At 37.8% G+C, this 24,377-nt stretch overlaps 1 protein-coding gene across 1 annotated transcript in view; it reads right to left on the bottom strand.

Moving 5' to 3' along the window:
* Positions 1 to 537: 537 nt before the first annotated feature.
* The window catches only part of LOC113576347 (calcium-activated potassium channel subunit alpha-1-like), a 56,051-nt gene continuing 32,211 nt past the window's right edge, over positions 538 to 24,377 (bottom strand). Inside the window, exons 11-29 of the mRNA XM_081697743.1 lie at positions 24,161 to 24,266; positions 22,618 to 22,700; positions 22,395 to 22,464; positions 21,460 to 21,615; positions 21,036 to 21,145; positions 20,880 to 20,948; positions 20,196 to 20,282; positions 19,002 to 19,078; positions 17,413 to 17,481; positions 10,614 to 10,725; positions 9,974 to 10,070; positions 9,186 to 9,410; positions 8,670 to 8,862; positions 8,266 to 8,376; positions 7,272 to 7,355; positions 6,528 to 6,658; positions 5,430 to 5,624; positions 3,729 to 3,847; positions 538 to 2,310 (exon numbers count right to left, since the gene is read on the bottom strand). Coding sequence (XP_081553869.1) covers positions 2,130 to 2,310; positions 3,729 to 3,847; positions 5,430 to 5,624; positions 6,528 to 6,658; positions 7,272 to 7,355; positions 8,266 to 8,376; positions 8,670 to 8,862; positions 9,186 to 9,410; positions 9,974 to 10,070; positions 10,614 to 10,725; positions 17,413 to 17,481; positions 19,002 to 19,078; positions 20,196 to 20,282; positions 20,880 to 20,948; positions 21,036 to 21,145; positions 21,460 to 21,615; positions 22,395 to 22,464; positions 22,618 to 22,700; positions 24,161 to 24,266 — 2,275 coding nt within the window. The 3' untranslated portion in view covers positions 538 to 2,129. The remainder of the gene's footprint in view (positions 2,311 to 3,728; positions 3,848 to 5,429; positions 5,625 to 6,527; positions 6,659 to 7,271; positions 7,356 to 8,265; positions 8,377 to 8,669; positions 8,863 to 9,185; positions 9,411 to 9,973; positions 10,071 to 10,613; positions 10,726 to 17,412; positions 17,482 to 19,001; positions 19,079 to 20,195; positions 20,283 to 20,879; positions 20,949 to 21,035; positions 21,146 to 21,459; positions 21,616 to 22,394; positions 22,465 to 22,617; positions 22,701 to 24,160; positions 24,267 to 24,377) is intronic.

Below are 24,377 nucleotides of genomic sequence, written 5' to 3'. Positions count from 1 at the left end.
GCTATTGGTTGAATGTTTCAGAAGAAAGTCTTTAAATAATGTAATCAAGGTGATATTTGAACATTATGATTAAAGATCACTTGCTCTTCAGCAAGTTTAAGCAACCCCTCCCCCCCACCAAAAAAAAAAAACACTGTTCACTGTTCCATTCATACACTGATTATTTATAATTTTGAATGTAAAAAGCTGAAATAAAATGAACTCTAAAGGAAGAAAATTCATGTAAAATCTTTCAGTGTTATAGTTTAAGGACATAAAACAGCAAAACAAAAACAAACAAACAAGCAAAAATATTACTAAACATGATATAGATAAGAAATTCCACACATGTTCAAACTTGGACATTATGCCAAATCTGTCAGCAAAGCTCATTTTAAAGTTGATAAATTGCATGTGTTCACGTGATTGTAAATAGCAGAACAGGAACCACAATAATCATGTGTGGTCTGCAACAAGTAGGAAAGGCTGGAAAAAAAAAACATTTCTTTATTCCAGAAAAAAAGAGATTTTTATTATGATAGAGTATAACTGTTTCAGTGTAATATCTGGAAGGTTTTCTGTACATTATTTCTTTTACACCTGGAAAATTAGAAACTTTGGTCCAAGAATTCTGATACACACATGAATATAATGCAAATAATTCACTTAATGCAAATGTTTCTTGCTTAGCCGTCACAGAACAGTTTACTCTGTCAGATGTTCTTGTGTATATTTAAGTCAAGATGCTTTTAAGTGACTTTTTGAACTCCAATATTTGACAGTACCACCCAAGAAAGATGGCTAATAGCCTTCAAAATATTGAAATCATATTTGAACATCGAGAAGAATTAGGAAAAAATAAAAATAAATGTGTGTTTTCAATCATATGATCAGAATCAAGTATGCAAAGGAAATAAAGGAACAAATGTATGACACTAAGATAGAGTTAGATTAAGACAATATGGTGAGTGGCTGGTAAAATTTAGTTAATCAAGGTGACCATGAACTAGGTTGTCTGTGCTTGGATTATTCTTAAGGTTCTCACACGCTGAAAAGGCAGTGATGTGTACAGAAGTACTGAAACATCATAAATGTTCTTCATGTGTGGGAGATGCTAGAGCCCTCTGCCACAGCAAAGCCCTCAGTGCTGAATGGAGATCTACACAGTAGGCTGGTAAACAGTGGAGTGAGTGGAGGTGTTCAATTAAGGGTCCATATTGTACTTTTTTCTTTGATATTTCCCTGTGATGTCCACTTTCAATGTTTGTGTGGTTTTATGTTCCAATTCATTTTTACACAACAATTTTCAAACCTCTCTTTATCCATTAGAATTCAACAGGCTTTTTTTCTGTTACTGTGCCTTTAATATGAATATAAGCTAAATTAGCTCTTTTCAGACTAGTTGCCCTGTATTGTGCTTCTTTCAAAAGCACTTAGAGCTGAAACAATTGAAAACCGCAATGGAAGTGGGCAGGGCTACAGTGCTGTAGGCTGAATTGAAAGCAGGCTGTTTTGTCAGATTTGATTCTATATATTGACTGTATGGACTAGGGGATTGAATGCTGTGTTTTGAAACAATATTTATATATTACTCCAAAATTGTTATCTCTAGAAAGCAAGGGAAATTCAATTTTCTATTATACAGGCCTTTTAACACATGATTTTGCCATGCCAGGAGAAAAAAAAAAGGATTTACATCAGGAGGAATGTGGGTCTCAAGCAGATTGTCACAAGCAGATTGTGCTAGTTCTGATAAGACAACATCAATGAAAAGATACCACTTTTTAAATTGAATGTAAACTGCTGTCATAGGCTAAAAGAATAAAATAACATTTTGACATCACATGCAAATGGAACATAGCATAGCTGCAGCATAACGTGTAACATACGTTACACACACACACACACACACACACACACACACACATGTTCACAGATCACCATTTAGCAGTACAAGGTCAGACACACGACACACAAAAGAGAGAGAGACGGAAAGTGAAAGAAAGAGACAGAATAACAGGGACAGAGGAAAAAGATAGTAAGAGAGCATGAATGAGAAAGAGAGCATGAGAGTGTATGTGTCTGTATGTGTGTGTGACAGACAGAAAGTCAATGTGAGAGGATGCAGTGAGCACATACTTCTGCTCGTCCTACAACTTGTGGCTCTTTGGATGGCTGTTACATGTGCCTGTGTTAGCCGAGTTCTTTTTGTTCGAGGAGTGGGACAGTGTGGTGCACGGCTGACTCCCAGCAGGGTCAAAGTGCATCAGGCAGAAGACCATGTCTGTAGGTATAAGCTCCAAATCATATGGAGGGTTGGTGATTACAAACCTGTGACACAAGAGAAAGGCACAGAGAATGAGAAAGTGTGTGTGTGTATGTGTGTGTGTGTCTGTCTGTGTAAAGAACATACACCAGATACCTAAGCCCTTGTCATATAATTCAATACCACAAATACACATACTTGCTGGGCTTTATAGGAAAATGTGGAATTAAGAATCATTCAAATATGAATCATTAAGATGTAAAAATCATTAGTCAAATAAAAATCATGTTTAGAAAATATTCAATAATAATCATTATTAAAGATAAATCAATTACTGGAATAAGATGTTTCAAATATCATTCAAATAGGAATAATTACAATGACAATTGTTATGCAGTGTGATGCAAATACTAAACTCTGGAATGTGAACAGTGCAGTGTCAGTATTGTGGTGTAAACAACACAGAGACACACCATTTAGCTACTATGCGGCTCTTAAATGGAACCATCATCACAGAACCTCAGAGGTACCCAGACCTTAGACATTTTAAAATCAGTACTGAAAACTGATCTATTTGAACTTACTTTTAAGCAAGCTTAAGACAGTAGTTTTAGCTCTCAGGGACAATACTGCACTATAGTCTTTTACCTTTATCATTGATCTCCTAGCCTTTATTGTATTATTGTATTTATTATGTAAATTTAATGTTATGCACTTTGTGTTTATTTAATTTCAATGTAACATTATATTTTTTAATTGCCTTTATCTTTTCTATTAAATGAAAGTCTATGAAATGAAATTTAAATGAATGTTTGGTGTGATGTGAACAGTTTGATGACAACACTGATGCCAAAACTATGAAGTGAACAGTACAATCACTACTGTGTTATCACTGTAATGCAAACTGATGTGAACTGTATGATACAATCACTATGGTCTGAGCACTAATGCAAACTATGATGTGAACAGTGTGATATGATCGCTATGGTGTAATGCAACAGTGATGTGAACAATATGCGGTCAAAGCTGTGATATGAACACTGTGATGTGAAAAGTGTATTGGGAGGATCTTTGTTTGTAACCATGCCTGCATACACATGCACCTTGTTTGTCTTTGTGTATTTAAACCCATGTCAATTTGTGCAGTGTTGTTGGTCATTGTTGATGTAGCGTGTTCTTAGTGAGTTAATGTATAAATGTAACATTAGTGAATATGCTTGTTAGCGTCTGCATATAATGTTAATGTCCATGTTCGTGTAGCCCTTGTTGGTGTTTGTATAGAGTATGTCTATGTTAGCGTTAGGTGTGTGTATGTTCGATGTCACCATTATGTGTGAGTGCCACTATTGTCCTAAATGTTTTATGTCATTAAATGTTTCACTCCGTCGAGAGAGTCTGTGCATCCTGCTCCACGCCCTGTGACACTTGGGCTAACTCATTACAGTAAACATTTGACATGCATGTGCAGCTTCAGGTCACGCACCGCTTTGTGCATTCAGTCTCAGTGGTCCGAGGCATGTCCAGTAGTCGGTATATTCCAAAACACAGCATGTTGTAAGTTTTCATTGCTCTGCAGAATAAGTCACCATATAAACCTCCTTCCTGTAAATAAAGCAACACATATAATCTGCTCTAGCATTCAGCACACTCCAAACATCAGGCGCTGGTCTCCAGAATCTCCATGTACACACTCAAGTAGCTGTTGCCATGGAGTTATCAATTTGATCAATATAATATTACAGTGCTGTCTTTTTTTAAAACACTTCAAAATACAAAGGAAACTTTTTAGAGCTGCTTATATGCAAACCAGCCGAAATACAGCAAACAAACAGGGTTCAGGCGTTGGCTGTGTCTGTGCATTATACAGGAGTTGTCAAGAAGCTGAGTGAAGTCTTGTCACTCAGCAGGTGTCTCTGCTGTCCTGTCTATCCATGTTCTAGTATTCTTACACTGACCTGTGTGGAGCTGTTTGCTGTGTCTTGAACTAGTGACATCTGTTAGACTGGTCTGATAGGGAGGTATGCCAGGTTGTTAGCAAGGTCTGTTAGCGATATCTGTCACTGAGGTCAGTTTGCCATCCACACTTTTATTTGTTAGGCAGCAGCAAAACTAGTAATACTGACAAAGGTATTCTATCAAAAGCAGTACTTTGTTACAGTACTTATAAATCACTTGGTGCAGGCCATGACTTAAACTGTAGTATAAACATTTGTGCAATGGGAGATCAGTCTGAAGATGACCCTGTGACCTGGGTTTTGTGTTCCACAGACCATGTTCTAATGGAATTACAGCAATAATTTCCCATGGGAAATTATTGCAGAGTAGTGTGTGATGGTTAGACAGGATGCTTTGTGCTGAGGTCCTCTCTGCCTCCCTCTGTTGGCCTGACTCTCTGTCTGTCTCTGTTTCTCTCTCTCCCTGTCACTGTCTCCTCTCTCCTGCTCTCCACTCTCTCTCTCTCTCTCTCTCTCTCTCTCTCTCTCTCTCTCTCTCTCTCTCTCTCTCTCTCTCTCTCTCTTTCTGATTCTCAATTACATTTTCATTTCAATATTTTAATTTTATTGGCATGAATGTAACAAGTTACATTATTACCAAAGCAAATTAAAGGAAAAGGGGAAATGGGTAGGAAAAGAACAAAAGAAAGTACATTATCTACAAAATAAATAATTAACAGTCCCTTAGGCTGTGACAAAATACTATTAACCTTAATGCTTGTACTGTATAATCAAACTATTTTTCTCTCCCAAGATACAGGGCAGTTTTTCTTTATTATTGCAATTTAGAAACTCAGGGCAAAAACTTAGTTATGAAGTGCAACTCTGTGTTCACCACTCGCAGGTGGCAGTAAGAGTACACCCTGTTCTCTCTGGACAGCTAGCTCTGCCTGTGATGGCCAGTTTCAATAACCAGGCTGTGCTCACTTTGTTTGTACATTCATAATGACTTCCTTTTTTAGTCTTGGTATAATCTCAACCTACCAATGTATAGACACGTTTAGGCTATTTATGGCCAAATAGTACTGAAAATTACTGTTATTTTGTGGAATCTTTCCCATAGGTGATGTATTTTTATTTTTCCTTGGTTATAATTTTGAGGCTCTAGAGGCTCTTTGTTGTTTGTTTCAACTGTCTCTCTGTCTCTTTCTTTCTCTGTCTGTCCTTATTTCTGTATTTCTCTGTCTCACCCCGAGTTCAGCAAAGGGCCCTTCACACAGGGCCACCTGGGTCACACGGCACCTGTCCCTCTTGGCCAATGTTTCAGGGGTGTTGTTGCCCCCACGTAGGGTGTTCTCCTCTGCCAACAAACTCTCCAGTTCTGGGGTGAATCCACCTGTGACCAGCGTCCGGATCAATGTCAAAATGTTATCATTGAAGTAAGTCTGTTAGAGAGAGAGAGAGAGGGAGAAGGGAGAATGACAGAACATGAGCTTTTTATAGCATCTAATAAAATAAGACCTTTCATTTCTGTTATGTCCCTATTGGTGTCCATATATGTGTCCAAATATGTGTGTGTGTGTGTGTGTGTGTGTGGAGCTGTTCATCTGATTTCAGATCCAGTGCCAGGTTTCCATTCATGCATTGGCCAGTAAAGATTAACTTCAAGATTAATCAAGGCTCTGATTCTGCTCTATTCTGGACCAGATCCCTGCTCTACATAGAGACTGGGAGATTGGGAGGACAGGGGGATAGGAGATGCTGCGGCTGAGATATATGGTTGTTGTTAGCAATAGTTTGTGTTGCATTTGTGTTTGGTTCATGTGTAATTACTTTGAGAACTTGTGTTTGACCTTGTATTTACTGTTAAGACTTTGAGATTGCATTTCCATCTTTATTTCGTCTGCTATTGTAAATATTGTTAGTGTAAATGGTGTACAGTGTATGTTGGTGTGGATCATGGTGAAGCAAGGGAGTGCCTGCCATTTTTGTTGGGTGTGGGTTTTGTTCTGTGTATGTGTTAGGAAGGCATTGTGTATTTTTCTTTTGTGCAGGATTAGTTAGTGGGTCTTTTCTTTTCACTGTGGGTTTTGTTTATTATTTTGGACTGTGCCACTGTTGAAACTAATCTCACCACTGTTCCATTTGTATCACTCCTGTGTTTCACTGTGTGGTTTTTTTGTTGTTGCCATTTCTCATTCCATTATCCATTTGATCGCCGTTTTAATCACTCTTTTCCCTGTTACGGCCTCACTGCCTAGACATGCTCATAACATGCTCGTGCGCTTGTTTGTGTGTGTGTGTGTGTGTGTGTGTGTGTGTGTGTGTGTGTGTGTGTGAACACTCACAGCACTCATTAAAGAGTCGAGCAAACTGACAGTGAATGCTGCCCCACATGCGAAGGGCTGTGTGAGGTACAGCTCACTGTCGGGGTCATCATCATCATCCTGGTCCAGGTACTGCACATTATCATCATTCACTATGAACACACACACATACACACACACACACACACACGCACACACACACACACACACATTAATTTAAACACAATGCAAACACACATACAACACAACATACATATACTCATAACCACTCAGTATCACCCAAACATACATACAACACACACACACACACACACACACATAAAACACATGTTGTTCAAATTAGCATTACATGCATGAAAGTGGTCCTATTAGCTGACATTTTAGAGGCATTATGGGTTCTTTATGGAATTTACTCTGATTCTGTAAAATTTGTGCAACCTTAATATCAAACAGTTTTATCTGCAAAATGATACATCAGGCAGGTTATGTGACACCAGAACAGAAAGGAGGAAGAAAGATAGTGAGGGAAGTCTGAAACACACCTACCCACACATGTACAAACACACACACACACACACACACACACACACACAAATTAATGTATATATAATACAAACACACTACCCAACATACATACACTCAAAGCAACACCACGTACACACATAAATTTACACAGTTTAAACACATATATAACACACCGCCAAATACATACACTGAAATGATCACCAATATCACCTACCCACACACAGGACAGGTGTGACATACCAAGTTCAGTGATCATAGGGATTGAGGTTCCACAGCTCCTATCTTGTATCACACACACTGAGTTCTGCAATTTTTCTGCTTTAGCTATTGACAAAACACACACAGATAAACAAACTCAGTGTTCAGCAACCTGGCAGATTTAGCTAGTGTCGGTTTGTATGAGATTGTGCAAAATATGTGTGTTATGTCTCTTTGTGTGAGTGATTTTGTACAATGTGTGTGTGCCAGTTTGTATGTGCTTGTATACAATATATGTGTGTTTATCAGTTTTATTTATATACAATACATGTGTATCTGTTTATGTGTTTGTATACAATACAGCCATGTTAATGTCAGTTTGCATGTGTATTTGTGTACAATATGTGTGCTTATATCAGTTTGTGTATGTACAATATATGTGTTTATATGTCAGTTTTTATATTTCTGAACAATATATGAGAGCGTTATATTTATGTTTACATGCCAGTTTGTATGTGTCTTTGAACAATACATGCATGTGTACAAGTCATTTTGTATGTGTGCTTTTCTGGGGCAAAATGAGTGTACACAAGAATTTGGTGCACAAGTACATCAGGTTAATCTGCAACTTGAGAAAGGACATTTAACCAAATATTAGGTGTGTTGTATGTATTTTCTTCACACTACATGTATAATTTTGACCCTGTTTTTATTTGAGACACCAACTGTAAATTGTGTGCACAAGGTTCTTTTTTATTTATTAAAGATATGCGTTGTACATTAACTTTGCCCACCCCCCCACCAAAAAAAAGTTTTTAAAAAAATCATTGAAAGCCCAATATTGCCAATATTGCATTCATGTCTAATATGAATGTAAGCGCATTTGTGACCTTAACTGTATGTGTGAATGTGTACAATAAATGCATATATATAATTTGATTTTGTATGTGTTTGTGTGCCTTCCTTCTTCTTCTTCTTGTTGTCTTTGTGTGTGTGTGTGTGTGTGTGTGCGTGTATGTATGCATGTACATTGTACCAATCTCTGTGATGATGCTGCTGTTGCTTCCCATGGTAACACGCTGTCTCATCAGGCCATGAACAGATCTGTTCTCAGCAGAAGAGTGGTCCATACCTGGAGGAGTGAAGCCTGCTGAGTACATGTGAACACACACACACACACACACACACACACACACACACACACAAACACACACACACACAAATTACAATAGTACACAGAACTGTCAAGACTCCAGGACATAATAAAAGGGGGGATGCGGAGCATAGATTTTACATATTGTGCATGAATGTATGCATTTGTTTGTATGTGTGTGTGTGTGTGTGTGTGTGTGTGTGTGTGTGTGTGTGTGCCTATGCCTGTTGGGACGACATGTGTTGAGGGACGTGTGTATGTGTATGCTATTGGGCGGGTATCAGTACCATGTGAGTTCGCTTTCAGAAAGCCTATGGTGTCTTCAAAGCGCATGGATTGGATGTTGAGTGAGGCCAGGATGCTCTCCTTATCCTGCATTGATGCATCATTATTGGTATTAACACTGGATGAGAGGATGACGCACATGTCACACAGGTTGAGGTTCACAGCCCTGAGATTCGCTCTGCTCAGAGGAGAGCCCTTCACGAACACATAAACAACAGAACAAACATTATTCAAACACTGAGGCAAGGTAAGCATTTTCATAATTCTATTTTTGATCTTTGAAATAACTTAATTCAGTTACTGACTTCTGTCATAGGTCAGTTTAGTTATTAACATTCAGAATAACTCAATTATAGTATTCAATAAGATATTTTCTAACTAGATAACCTTTTTTAAAACTGACATGGCACAGGATGGGCTTTATTTACAGAGATACTAGCCTGCTCATAACTCCCTTATGTTAATACAGCTAAGGCACTTCAGAACTAAGCCAATGTGCTCAGCTGGAGCAGACTCACGGGTAATATGGAGACTTTGGGAAAGTTGCTGAGTGTGTCCCACTCCTTCTTTAGGTAGTCCAGTGAGCCCACAAAGACGATAGGCTTCAGCTCGTGATAGTGCAAGTTACTGGCCCTGAGAGGCATCACCAGGTTCCTTAGGCCCATCACAGCTGAATTCAAATCACCAAAGATGCATACCACCACGTGGCCGCTTACAACCGTCATCGATGCTTCACTGTGGGTCTGAGGGGAAAGAGAAAGCAGCTTTGTTAGTCTAAACTACTTCTGCTTGCTTTAACAAAAACTGTTGTTTTTTCCACTAAGACTGGACCAAAAATTTATCCACTAATGAAAACTTAAGTGTCTAAGCTAAGGGTCAGTGAAAGAGTGAAAATGAGTTATCTTCCCTCCATTAACTAGCTCCTTTAGTTCATTACACAATGGTTCTTTTATCATTAGAGGGATGCTGGTATGGTTTCATTACGAGAGACATTATAGAGAATGACAACACTGCCTGTAAAGCCACATTTAACCACATAAGACCAGGTCCACATTCACTATCTCTGTACAACTAGAGGATGCAAATCCAATCATCCAGGCCCCTAGGCAGACTACATATTTACGCTACTTGATTGCCTGGGGAACTTTGAGAACTGAACCTTCCATTTAAATTATAGTAGTGTCTCCACCAGAATGCCCTTCTTGTTGTGTGTTATTCACCAGTATGACATTCTCTGCATGTTAGACTACACCAGGACTGACCAGTTTTGCTTCCTTTCTGTGTATTAGACTACAGCAGTACTCACCAGTACGGCCTTCTCAATGTCTCTCTGGGGGCACCAGTGGAACATTCCTGTGGAGTCATACCTCTTCACATTGGCATCCATCACCTCCGTTGGTTGTCTGGGGACCAGCAGAGGTTCACATCAGGAAGAAGGGAAGAAAAAGACAGGCTAAATCATTGTGGTTGTGTGTGGAGCATGACTCCACCACCCCTAAAGGAAGAGGTGAAAATGTTTTCCATCCTTTTCAGATGGTTTAACCCCAGCTGTATTATTCTGTTAAGTAAGAGATTATATTTTAAGTTAATAGGCCACATGCACACATACAGTTGCTCTCTTTCCTTCTCTCTGTTGTGATCTCTCTATCTCTCCATATCACCTGTAGTGTCTCTTTTGTTGTGTTATTTATTTCTACTTTGCTAAGTCAAATCCTCCTCACAGTTCATCTACCTCTGTGAGAAGGACACAAATCTTTCCGATTCAGCTTCTCTAAAAAAGCATTAATTTGTTCATTATTCTCAGTCCTTCGCTATTAACACATTGCATAATTCAGCAGCAGCTCTTTCACTGGTCAGAGTCCATAAACCTAGGTGTACTGCCTAGGAGGAAGAGTAATCACCACAGCTGTGTGCCCCCACCCCCCACCCCCCACACACAGTGTTACCTTGAGATTTGTGGAAAAGGGTAGGTTGAATCCCTAATTCCTTCATTCTGCTGTTTTTTCATAGATGACAAAATAGATTCTGACTCTGCTTCACCTGCAAAGACACAGGCATCTTACACACACACACACACACACACACACACACACACAAATAAGAGGAGACGAAAAGAGCATGATGGGGGGATGTGATTGTGTGTTTGTGTGTGTATATATACATATATATATATATATATTACTATTTTAGTGTAATAAAATCTATTCATATTGGCGTGGGAGTGGCTTCAGGCTGTGGCACTAAAAACTAAACACTTTACCAAAAAAACAAAACATACTGATAAACAAGTTGTTTGCAGAGTGCGTTTAAACCGAGTTGTAGGGTTGTGTGGAAAAATTTTAATTACTTATTGAGGATACAACTCCTCCACCACGCTGCACCCACACATTCAAGAACATTTTTTTCTCAAGTAACATTGTTTCCAGAAAATAAATTAATGTCATCAATTGTGTTATTGAGTATAACAAGAATGAAAATAACAACACTGCAGGCCTTCATGGTTTGGTTTTGGATTATCTTATGGCAATCACCCTAGTGAATGGTGGTGATGCGCTAGATAGATTAAAAAAAACAAAAAACACTGATGTCACTCATTTTACATTAAGTTGACAGGTATATTGGAGCTTCAATGTATGATGTATGCTGTGGTTACTTTTTACATGTATTTAAATGTATACTTTTTATAATTAATTTTACACACAATTTCTGGTCATTTTCATTTCTATATTTTGCTAAATGTTTCCATGGAATCATGCAGCACATTTTCAAGAGTTAATCAGAATACATCTTATATTAAACACATCCAACTACTTGTTATCACATTAAAGACATTTTTGGCTTATAAACAACATGAAGTGAACACTTTGAGCTTGATATACCTTCATTGCTGCTTTTTACAAAGTAGCAACAATGTTGACTGTGTGACTACTCAGATATTTACTGTTTTTATTGGGTTAAAATACAAGTTAATGTATTTGGTTTGTGTAGCCTTTATGCATTTTTTTTGTAGGCTGTATCTAGGCTTTCTTGCTTGCCCACATATATTGAAAAAGCAGCTGTTATGACATTGTGTCCAAGGCAGCTGTAAGATCCAGAAGAACAAGTATGTCCAACAATTCAGAGTCAGCTGCTACCAATAAATCGTTTATAACTTTGACCAAGGCAGCTTTAGCACTATGGTTAACCCTAAATCCAAATTATTCTTATTATTATTGGAAAACAAAAAATAAAATTTATTGGAAGAAAGACGTTCTTTCAACTGGGTGGCCACAGCACATTCAAACAGTTTGCCAAAGTGAGACTCAATCCTCGCTCACCATCCCTGGACCGCATCAGACATAGAAGACATCATGAAACAAATATCAGAACCCAGAGAAGTGGGCAGTGAGAAATTTGCAGTCAAACTGAAACAGTTGTGCGAAGAGTTCTAACCCACATCACACAAACTGAGATGAATTCTAGGCAAGAAACTGAGTGTGGACATGGACAAGGTCCAGTCTGCCTGGCCTCAAGCAAATGTCCATACAAAGAAACCAAATTGGGCTAATGATGAGGACAATGAATACACAGCATTCATACAACGTTTATGCAACATGATTAAAATATCATTTCCTGTACGAATGAACATGGCTAGAATAGCCATGTGCAAACAACAGGAGGGGGAAACTGTCTCACAGTATTTAGCATGTCTTACCAATGCACATGACACACACAGTGGACTGGAAAGGGACTCAAGGGGATTCACTACAGTCTCCTAAAGATATTGCGAACACTGCATAATTTGTGCCACAAACAATGTAGGCCAGGGAATAGTGAAGCCCCAGAACGTACATCCACCGACAGACTGACCGTTCCAACACCTGCAGATGGATTTTACTGAATTGAACCCTAGCTGTGAGAAGCAGTATTGTCTGGTAATCGTAGACACGTTCTCTAAATGGGTTGAGGCATTCCCAACAGCGAAGCAAGATGCCAATGCAGTAACAAAAACAATCCTAAAGCAGATCATTTCCAGGTGGCTCATCCCAGAATTAATTGGCAGTGAAAACGTCACACCCTTTATAATAAGGCTTTGAGAGAGGTAGGAGAGTATTTGGGGTTTGATCTAAACTAACACTTTGCCTACCACCCAGCTAATGGAGGAACAGTCAAGAGGGAAAATGGAACACTCAAACACAATCTGGCCAAATGCTGTGCTGAGACAGGACTCTCATGGGTAAAGGCAGGTTTACATATGACTCTCATGCGCAAAGGCTCTTACATTTGAGAACCAGAGTTAGGGGAAGAGCAGGACTAAGCCTATACAAGATCCTTTTTGGCAGACCTCCAAACACAGGGATGGTGTTCCCAGGCAATTAACTGGAGAATGTGAGGCAGAAATGTTGTCATATTGCACAAAATTGTCCTCTGTGTTGTCATAAGTTCAAAGGTCTGTGAAGTTGATGCAAGCGACACTGGTTGTGAAGCGGTGTTAGTACAGGAGGATGCTGTTGGCATAGATCATCCTGTATCTTATTTCTCTGCAAAATTTAATCGACATCAACTACATTATAGCACAATAGAGAAAGAAGCTCTCGCCCTGTTGCTAGCCATTCAGTATTTCAAGGTTTACATTAGTTCAAATGTTTTTACATTGTATGTCCAACTCCAATCGCAGTCTCATGCATTGGTCTTTAATTTGCCAGAATTTTAACCTTAAAATTGTACATAGAAGGGGAAAAGACAATGTGGTGGCAGATGGATTGTCACAGTCTTAGTTTACTCTTATGGGTGGAGGTGTTACAACCCTTGCTGGGTCGTTTTATTTGTCTGTTTCTATGTATTTTGTTGCAGGTTGTCTTGTCGTCCTCGTTTCCATCGCCGCATCAAGTGCTCATGATTGACAGTGATTGAAATGTGTGGCCTGATTGGTTACCCTACCTAACCCCACCCAATATTTAGCTGGTCAAGGAGAAGAGCCGGGATCTCTACCTTCGCATAATTGGCATTGTGTCTATTTTGTACCTTTGTTACTGAACTTTTTAGGGGGGTTGTGAGTATGCGAGAGTTTTGTGTTTAGTTCGGTTATGTCTGTACAGAGTATGTTGGTCATAGAGATATAGGGAGATGACGCCATTTATTTTGGGTACTTTCTTTATCTTCTGTTTTGGTTTCAGTTTTTGGAGTTAGGGCACATTTCTGTTGATCCTTTATGTGTGTTCTTATTCTTGTTAGGCCAGTTGTTTCATCTGTTTTTGTTCCAGACTTGTTTGTTTGTTATTTTGGCATTGTCATCTCCCGAAGTACACCCCTCTACAAATAAATACTACTTTTACTTCATTATATCCTTTCCCCTGCCCCTCCTATTTTCTGTTATGGTCCGGAGCCTAGACCAGGTCGTAACACTATTTTACCAATAAAAACTACCAAGTGAAATTCTGTTTATTTCTTGAGCACAAACTTCACTTATTCTGGCTTGTGTTATATTAACATTCTGTGACAGTTACTTTTGGGCTCACCTGAAAGAGTGGTGACAATCCTATCAACATATCTGTTATACTGGCAGTCCTACTAAATACAGAAATAAGATGTGCCATAGGAAACCACTATGCATTGTGGTACTTTTTCCCATAAGAAAGGTACATTTATCTGATGATTTTATCCAAAGCAACCTAAAATTATGACTGAGTGCAATTTGAGCAATTGAGGGTAAAGGGCTCAGGGCCCAACAGTAGCAACATGGCAGCAGCAGGTCTTGAACCTTCTGATTACTAATCAAGTACCTTAATCACTGAGCTACAACTGCTATACATCAGTTGTTCACTACATTTATGGTGCACTATGGGTAATAGTATAGTGAACCATATAGGCAATCTGAATTATCCACTTAGAATTCAGACAGCACTACAAAATAGCTGACACTCTAAATTGAATACTAAAAAGTAAATTGGATGCAGTATCCAACATAACGAATGTCTATCCTTGTGCTCACGACTTACACTATTTTCATTGACGACTGGTAGCTCTGCAAGGCTGTGAAAACTTTGTTAAAGAATAAAAACACTTCTGTGTTGATTAAGATTCATTCCTGGAATCTGCTGGATGGGCATGTGGCTGGTTTTTTTTTTTGATGGCAACAATGGTGTTATGACGTTTTAAATGCATTATTTAAATGTAATTTATTTTGGAGTTATAAAAAGATAAACATCAAGTTCTTTGATTATAATTTATTGTTGAGTTATAATAACTAAGTTATTTTAAGATTATCACACCAGTTATATTTAAAACTGGTAATATAGTTTTGAAGACAAAGAATTCCATAAATGCAACCATACATTACAGCACTTGCTTTTTGAAGTATTTCAGTGTTATTACCTGCAAAAGAATGTTTGTTTGAACTTTTCATCATGACTTAAGGGACTGTTCCATCTTTAGGTTACTAGTGTCATGCTTTTTGCCAAGACTACAGCTCCCATCAGCCACCTACTATCAGCTGGCCTGTCACTCCAACCAACTATACCAACCACAACTAGGTCATGCATTCCACCTCTATTGATTACTAGTTGTTTCCACCTGTTCCTAGTTCATCCTGTCTATTTAACCTGTCTACACACACTTGTTATGAAGTATCATGCAGACCATGGGGTCCCTGTGGTTGTCTCATTGGTATTTTATCTGTTTTATCTCCTGGTGATCACCTTGGTCTGATCTCACTCTGGTTTGTTTAGCTAATTGGTCTCTTGACGGGTTTTTTGTTTTGGACTGTTCTTTCATTTACTCTATTGCCTGCCCTGTTTGTACTGTTTTTATCTGGCAGTTGACCTGATTCTGTTTATTGACCACAACTCTGGATACTCTTTCTCTAAATAAACCTACCCTGCCTGATTTTATCTGCAAGCATTTGGGTTCCAACTAGATTGAGCTTCCTGACATTAGAACATTAACCAATCTGACCAGAAATTAATTTTCCCCAAAACTGTTAGCTAATGACATTCAGGTTCAATGATCATTCATACAAGTTGCTTAGCCTTTTGATTTGACTATCTCTGTAGCATTTTAATAACTGCTAGCACTGTTTTTGAACCTTAGCAGCAGAGTCTGTTTATCTTACATGTGCTTGTAGGCTGTCCAATCAATTATATTGTAAACCTGATCTGTTAGAAATAATATCACAATTAGATGTTTTATCAGTGATATGCTTGTATTTTTGTTTTAAATAGCCTTGAATAAGAACATCTGCCAAACTAAAATGTAAATGTATGCTAAACAATTATTTTTATTTTCAATTACATTCAGGATTCAGAAGTTGCCAAACGTTAATTACAAAACATGGGTCTACTTGTAACTTCAGCATGGCCATCTTTATGGTTTCTTCTAGATTGAGATTTATTGTAAAACTTATGTTTAATAGTCTATTTTATTTACTTTTACCTTAAATATCAGCCAAATTTTATTCGAAAATACCAGTAGAACCTACTCTTTCTCTAAATCGCGTATACCACAATTTATAAACTTTTTGCAAGGAAATTGACCAAAGACATTGCTGCTGCTGTCTGTGTTGCTCACACAAACATGCAGTCTGTAACACCTTGCTCCAGCCTTGGTCTCTGTTCTGCAAACATAACAACCACTCCCTTTAAGTCCTTGTTCCCATTTCTCTCTCCATCTTTAGAAACACCCCAGCCCCAACACTTGAAATGCCTTACTGAAGCCAGTTTTGGCTTAAATGATACCATGTCTTCAAGGCCAGTTTTGAGATTTAGTATTATTGTTATTATAACAAAAAATAGATTAATTAAAAACATGCAGGAAACGTTCTGTATTTTGGCATTCATAGATATATAGGCAACAAAAATATGTTCAGTACATAACTTAAGGGAGTTTTTGCAAGGTTTCCATTCCCCTTCACACATAATTTATTTATCCAATAGCAGGACTTAGTTATAACTAACTAGGAGATGTATTAAACATTGTTACAAATGCATTACTTAACTCAGGTGGAGTTCATAATGAAGTTTGACCAGAATTACTTGTCTTCTTCCATTCTTCTTCACAAATGCTGTGAACATTCAATACGCACACCTACTTTTATAGATTCTCAAGCAAGTGGTTAAATGACTTCAATAGGTTAATTTGTTGTTTTAACTGATGCATTTGGGTTTATAAGTTGTATTTTCAAAACCATTTAAAAAAAAATGTTTTCTTACGTAATGGTCCATGAAAAAAAGACCTTGAAAGCTAGTAGGAAGCTGGTAGAGTTAGAAATGTGAACTTTTAAAAAATCTTTTTGGACGCCTGTATATCTGGAAGGTGAGTTACAGAGTGAGCATTCTTTAGTATAACAAATATGCTAATAGATGACAGCATGGACAGTATTGTAGTATATTATTAATTTTGCTAAAATGTTGTTTAGCAAAGAGTGATAAACATCAGTAACGTTTAGTTTAGATTATAATTTACAACCAATAAAATATTATGCCATATAACGGCAGATACTGTTACTACTACTACTACTACTACTACTACTACTACTACTACTACTAGTACTATTACTAATAACAGGGAAGATGGGAAAGAGCACAGCTGGAACTCTCATAAAGCCATTCACCTCCGCACAAATGTCCTTTAGTTTAAATTTGAAAAAACAATACTTTATGAATAACACAATATTGTGTTTTAGTCCCCCCCCCCCCCCCCCACCACCACCACCACCACCACCACCACCACCAACACCATTTTCACCATTGGATCCACTTTCTATTCCACCTGTTTCTATGCGAGCCGTGTTGATAGGCAGAAATGTCTTCTGACTCTTCCTCTGCAGGGACCCTTCCTCTGCAAGAAAAAGCCACCATAAGAAACAATTTGTTCATGAAACATATTATCATGATGGCAAAAGATAATAAACTTTGAACAATGGAATAATTCTCAGTCCCAGCTTTGCAAAGACTCTATCAGCGTACATTCAAATGTTATACCTGAGAAGTTAATTTAAAATTTGTTCGAGAAAATATTGCTGGGGCTGAATCTAAAAACTAATTTACTAATTAAAAAACAAATATACAATTGCTAATAAAAACTAAAAAAAAAGTTAGTTTTTAGTTAGACTACAGATGTCACTTTGTTTTGTGTTTTAGCTGCCCCAAAAGGTAAATAAATAACTAAACAAACATATAAATAAATATGGCTTTGAGGAGTGGAGAGAAAGTAGAAGGTTAATGGGGGGATATTCTTCACTTCTCCAAATGCCACAGCAGGACAATTTATAAAACGGGTCTAGTATTAGGCTTTGAGGCACACCATAATAATGACTGAAGAGTTTCCTAAAGAGAAACTATCTGAGTTCAGTTTACTCTCACTACTAGAACAATGAGACTTTAGTGAGAGTAAATTCATATTTTATTCTTTAGTTTAGTATAGGGCAATATGGAAGTTGTGGTGGAACGTGGGAAGAGTGTGTTTAATAGTCAAGCACAAATATCAGGAGTTATCTGACTTTCTGTATTATGTGGATAACCTACTCAGGGGTTTTCAAGGCTTTAATGCATTATACACAGAGGACATGTATTACACCAGTGCAACAGATTCATCTGCTGTAGGTTTGTGAGGTTCAAGGAGTGTTGTCTCCATCATTAAGGGAACTTTGTTGCTCTCTAGAGGTTAGTATTGGAGAAATCCTTGAAGTAAGAATGAACTTCATGGTGTTTATTAAAACTGTATTAATGCAGGTGACTCAGACATCAAAACATGGAAATCCACGGTAATAAAAAGGAGGAACATGACAAAAGTTTTAATAAATTTATTCTATTTAAGAATTCCTTAAAATGTCATTTGTTAAAAGAAAAAAATCTCAGACATGAATATATGGGTATCATTAGATTTCAGTAAACCTAATTACTCCTCACAGAAAAAACAACAAAAACTAAGACAAAATTAATTATGCTAGCATGCAATACCATGAAGAAAGCATAGCTCTTATACAAACTCCCTAAAGAGATATGAGAACTGTAACACGTCTGACATCAGGACGCATTATCTTTTTATGTATTATGTGAGTAAATACAGAATAGGCAGCCCACATGGTTTCAAGATGGATGAGGAAATATTTTCTTAAGTGATTCATCTGCATTTGTAAAAGTTCCATTGGTGCAGTGGAAAGCCATGAAGAGGACAACACAGGGCACAAAGTATAAAATAAACCATAGACAGCAGCATTCCAAGATCCCTGAGACTGTACAGCCTGTCATCCATAGTGAGGGGGGAATTAAAATCATTAAAATCTCATGCAGGGCTTTTAATACAATTTATGGTTACACATACGCTCGTTATAACAGGTGCTGCTTTTGAAAACTTACTTTGCTTGCATCCACACTTCTTGATCAGTGTGGGGTCTGAGATATCACCATGGCATGCCTTACAGAAAACTGAGGCCCTGAGGAGGAGGAGAAAATAACATCAGCATTTTGTCTCACTGCACTTCATTTTCCAATCATCTGTTTAAGGTAGCACACAAAGCAGTGCAGTGTTCCATGAACACACCCTCACTCTATGGCTCCTTAGTTTATAATAACTTTCACATATGGACACATGCAGACAGACATTTAGCATTCTATATTGTGGGTTTCAGAATTTGTCATATTTCAGTGCATAGTGTGTTCTTAAAAAGTGATGTATCTAAGTGATGGACAGTAATGTGTAGAGATACTGAGGCTTCTGGAGTGCTAAATATTTGATGAATTGTTTGTGTTTTAGGAGGTATCTTTTCCAGATAGCCTCATTCTGTATCTCTGCATCTCCCTCTCTCACAATCTTTCTCTCCCAATCTCTGTCTACATTCAATTTATTGGCAAGAATCTTACATGTTACATTAAAACATATTACCATGAACAAAAAGGGAAAATAAATAGGAATAGAGCAAGAGTACATTATTTACAAAATAATAACTATTATTCATCAAAATTACTAACTTAAAAAAACAGATACCATGAATCTTGCTGCTTGCATAATAACCCCACTCTTCTCTCCAGGACAGGTCAGTTTCTTTATCACTGCAATCTAGAAACTGAGGGAAGATGGTGCAAATGTTCTTATAGAATGGGTTTCTAATTCATATTTGGGACACTTGGTTAGGAAGTGCAGCTCTGTCTCCACCATTTCCAGGTGACAGTGGGAGCGCAGCTTCTCTTCTCTGGGCAGCCAGTTTATCTTTGTGGTTAGATAGGTTTGCCAATGTATAACCTTATTTTAGAAGTAAAGATGATTAGATCATCCACCTAAAGTAGGCATTTAGTGGTACTGTCACTAGTCTATTAATGTCCATGTTAAATGGTATAGGATTTAGCCAGCAGTCTTGTCTTATGCCTTGAAGTCAAAATGGTGAGTGTTTTTTTACATTTAAAATACCATCTGTACATCTGTACCACTGACCATTGCTCTCTCTCTCTTTCCCCATTTTCTCTCTCTTTCTGTGTGTGTGTGTGTGTGTGTGTGTGTGTGTGTGTGTGTGTGTGTGTGTGTGTGTGTGTGTGTGTGTGTGTGTGTGTGTGTACCTCTTCACTTCTTTGGCATCACTGGCAAAGAAGATACCCAGTGTCTTCTCTTGCAACTTCACATTTTTCCCAGGATTAAGCATCATACTGCAACACACACACACACACAACACACACACACACAACACACACACACACAACACACACACACACACACACACACAGATACATACACACAAAGTGCTAATTTAGAGAACTTAACCATGACTGCAAGATTTGGATAACATTTTGTCTTGCATGTGTGTAAATTTGACTGACACATGAACATTTCAGTACTTTGCATTTTCATACACTGCTAATATTAGCAAAATCATCCCCAGGATCAGCTTAGAGAATCTGTGCAGTGGGTAGGGAGAGCTTTTCTAGATCCATTTATTTCACACTTCATTTCACAGTAAAAATTTCAAGGGAATTTAGCAGGTCACACAGTCTACAGGTAATATTTACAGCATGGCATGATCAAGCTGTAAGCAACCATACTATACATCACATAATTAGGCTAAAATCAATGAATACACACACACACACACACACACACACACACACACACACATGCAAATGGAACATAGCATAGCTGCAGCATAACGTATAACATACGTTACACACACACACACACACACACACACACACACACACTCACACACACACACATCACACACATTAAAAAAGAGCAAGTTCACTCACTTGACATTTATCTGATCAGACTTGAATTCAATGGCTATCAGCAAGAGATTTAGTTTTACAAAGCACAGCCTGCAAGGAAAAACAGTGAGCATTTCTAAAGGGAATGTGATGTCCGGAAGTGATGTTCTTTGTCATAGAATAGAATAGAATACTTACTCACAAACCTCAGGGAATGATAAACCCACAAAAGCATTAGACAAGTAATCTGTGTACATTTCTTGGGATACTCCTTCCAGATAATACTTCTGCCATATCTCCTCTTCAATCTGAAAAAGAGCAGAGTTTATATTCATTTAAAATTGAGTTTCAATATCAAATCATTTACTATTGAGCTTGTGACGATACAGAGTCTCAACTGATTTATATTTTCTCTAAATCAGATGCGATTAGTTTAGAAAAAAAGTTTTGAAAGCAGATCCAAAGTTAACTATGTCAAGAAACTACAAATGAAGCCTGTGTATTCATCACTTACAATCACTGGTTCTGACATTGTCAATGGCCATACACCCAATTCAGCACACCCTGTGAACATAAAAACACTCCCAATGGGCAACATTTGCCAGACCTCAGGAGGAGATACCTGAATGGAGGACCTCATGGAGAAGAGGTTGGCCAGCATGGTAGAGAGTCCCTGAGCCATGCAGCTCTGGGCAATGAAGCCCAGCTTCAGCTCAGCCAGGCAGATTGCATCATCACCCTCCCTCCAGTTCCAGCTGGGGATGTTTAGCAGGTGAGCCTGGGACCAGAGATGCACTTAGCTACATGCATACACATAGTAAACATAAAATTATTTTCTATTAGTCTAGAATGAAGAAGATCACATTTGTTTCATGCACAATCTGCTGTCTGTGCATTTGCTCACATACACATGCATACATACACAAACACACTTTGATGATGTAAGCTGCATGTCCTGAAAGGTTTCACGGTGTAACTGGCTCCTTCCATAGAAGTCACACTTTTACATGCACATGCAATGGGTTTTACTTATAGCCAAAAAAAACCAACAACAAAAAAACAGTCAGCTCCAGACAAAATATGTTAACACTGAAACAGAATCCCTTGTTAAGTTAAACATTCACTGAGAGCACCTACCTTAAACCTATTACTCTACTTCATTAGGTAGACCTTAGATCTTACAGGTGTATTTTGTTGGTCTAGAGTTACAGACTGTGGTCTTGTACAGTTTACCAGCGATCCTCTATCCCACTCGTCACTGATCAGTTTTTGATCACAGCATTTTTATACATGAAAAGGTCACTTATGGGATGAATATGGCTCAGCTGTCCTAAAAAATAGCCAACTGCATTCCAGAGCTGTAACTAGAAGTTTGGAATTGTTCTGTAGACACATGTTTGCAATGATAAACATTTATTAAGTGAAATTATATTTCAACCCATAGAACTAACCCTTCTACACCAGTATATGTATAAATATGTCAGTATTTAGTGCTGCCTAAAAAGACAATTTAGGTTTTTTTTCTGTATGAGTGCCCATATAATGCGACATTCTCACCTTATTATGATACTGCAGCATCTGGGCAATGATACGTATCTGTGAATGGTAGTTCTTGATGGATATCACTCTAGAGAAATACACATAGAAACTCAGTAGTAAAAGTCACACAAGAGGTTGGCCAGCATCTCTTTGTTAGAGATTTTGTTCTGCTAATAGACATATGAGACACCGAAATACCAATTCAAATCCACATTATTTTAAATTGGTAACCATCTCTTACCTCATGATATTGGATGCATCCTCTGCATCAGGGTCTGGAGAGTATTTATTAGCTATAATGAAGCAGGCATCTGCTAGTTCAATCTACAACAGTACACAAGAGACATTGTCAGGTAGCTTTTAGTGTTTTGGTCCCAGCTGTGCCACATGCTACCTATGGCCAAACACTCATAACAATGGGTGTTCTTACTGGAAGAGATAAGAATCAGAGAGCTAAGAGGCACAGACTGGCTGCATTGTCATACAAATAGACAGAGGCTGTGTTAGAAATAGCCTACTATATACTACTCACGTACTGATGGTGCCCCAAATCAATATGACGCATGCAGTATGCAACCAAATAGATTTTTTTCCAGTATGCAGAAGATATCTGAATGATGTCCTACTCCATCCAGATATTCCAGTAATACCACCTGAGTTATCTTACTGGTGTACTGTATCCTATCATGCAATGCAGACAGTTCTTGTATTCCAATCCATTAAAAAATAAAAAATACATAGTGGACATCAATGTAACTGAGATTATAGATGCAAAGATCATTTTATTTAAGTCTGCTAGCAACCATATAAATTATGCACTGCTCAGTATAAAAAGAGAAAATCCACTAAGCAATAGCTAGTTGTGAACCATTATTTAGTTAGTGTTAGTGTTAGCTTAGCAGCCTCTAACTATAGTTTTTAAGCCTGTTAGCTAAATTTCCTACCAGATATTATTGTCAGGATAATTATCAGCATATTATATTGTAAACATCAACAGCATTACACTGTAAACATATTAATTAAAATTATGCTATTGAATATTGTTTGTTGATAGACCGACCATGACACAGAGGCACTTATAGACTAACAAACCTCTAACTAATTTATTTATAAAGCACTTTTTACAACAGATGTTGTCACAAAGAAGCTTTACAAGACCACAGTCAGCAACCCAAGGGCAACAGTGGCAAGACTCCTACCTTAGTCTGATTAGTACAAAAAGAAGTAGATATTAGGAAGCCAGTTTTGTACTCACATTAAACTCATGTTCCTCCTAATGAAAGCTATAATGTTAGCTCTTCTTGTTAGCCTTCTATCCTTGTCTATTTTCAAAACTGCTGAATATTCCGACATTTTGGGACTTCAAAACAAGCACTAAACTCTGGTGGTGGAAAATCTTTCAAAAGTGTATGGAACCTTCATACCTTCATGTGACCCTGTAGTATGGTTTGCTTTTGTCGGATATGTTAGACTATACTGTATAGGACCAGGATGCAGTATACAGTATATACTGATGCAGCATACGGTATGTGGTAGGCTATTTCAAACATAGCAAGATCATTTCTAATGGACTGAGAACAGAGAGAGTGAATTTGGGAGAAAAATATATTTGACAGGTTTTCTTTATTAAGAAGCTTCGGGTTAGACTATAGGATTTTGCTTACAGAGCAACCTTATACCTTAAAACATGCAATTAACCAAAATTTTCTGTTCAATATTAAAGCATTTCCAATTTTTAACACCTCAACAAGAGTAAAACCTATTCTGTAAGAAGCAGACCGTACCTTGACTCGAGCAAGATCAAAAGGCTCTAGGACGGAACCCTGAAAGAATACCACCTTAGTGAAGTGTCGTTTGAATAAGGCTTCCAGCTCAAGATTAGGTTCAATACTGTAACACAAAAACAACAGTGTTGAAAATGGGGACTCAAAAGAATACAAATGTGTCTAATTAGTTATGAAGTCAAAGTCTAACCACAGAGTAGTTATTCTCCTCTTCTAA

Source organism: Electrophorus electricus, chromosome 15 (genome assembly GCF_041902795.1).
Source record: "Electrophorus electricus isolate QZ-2024a chromosome 15, ASM4190279v1, whole genome shotgun sequence".
Classification (NCBI taxonomy): Eukaryota; Metazoa; Chordata; class Actinopteri; order Gymnotiformes; family Gymnotidae; genus Electrophorus; species Electrophorus electricus.
This window is presented reverse-complemented; position numbering and strand designations above follow the sequence as displayed.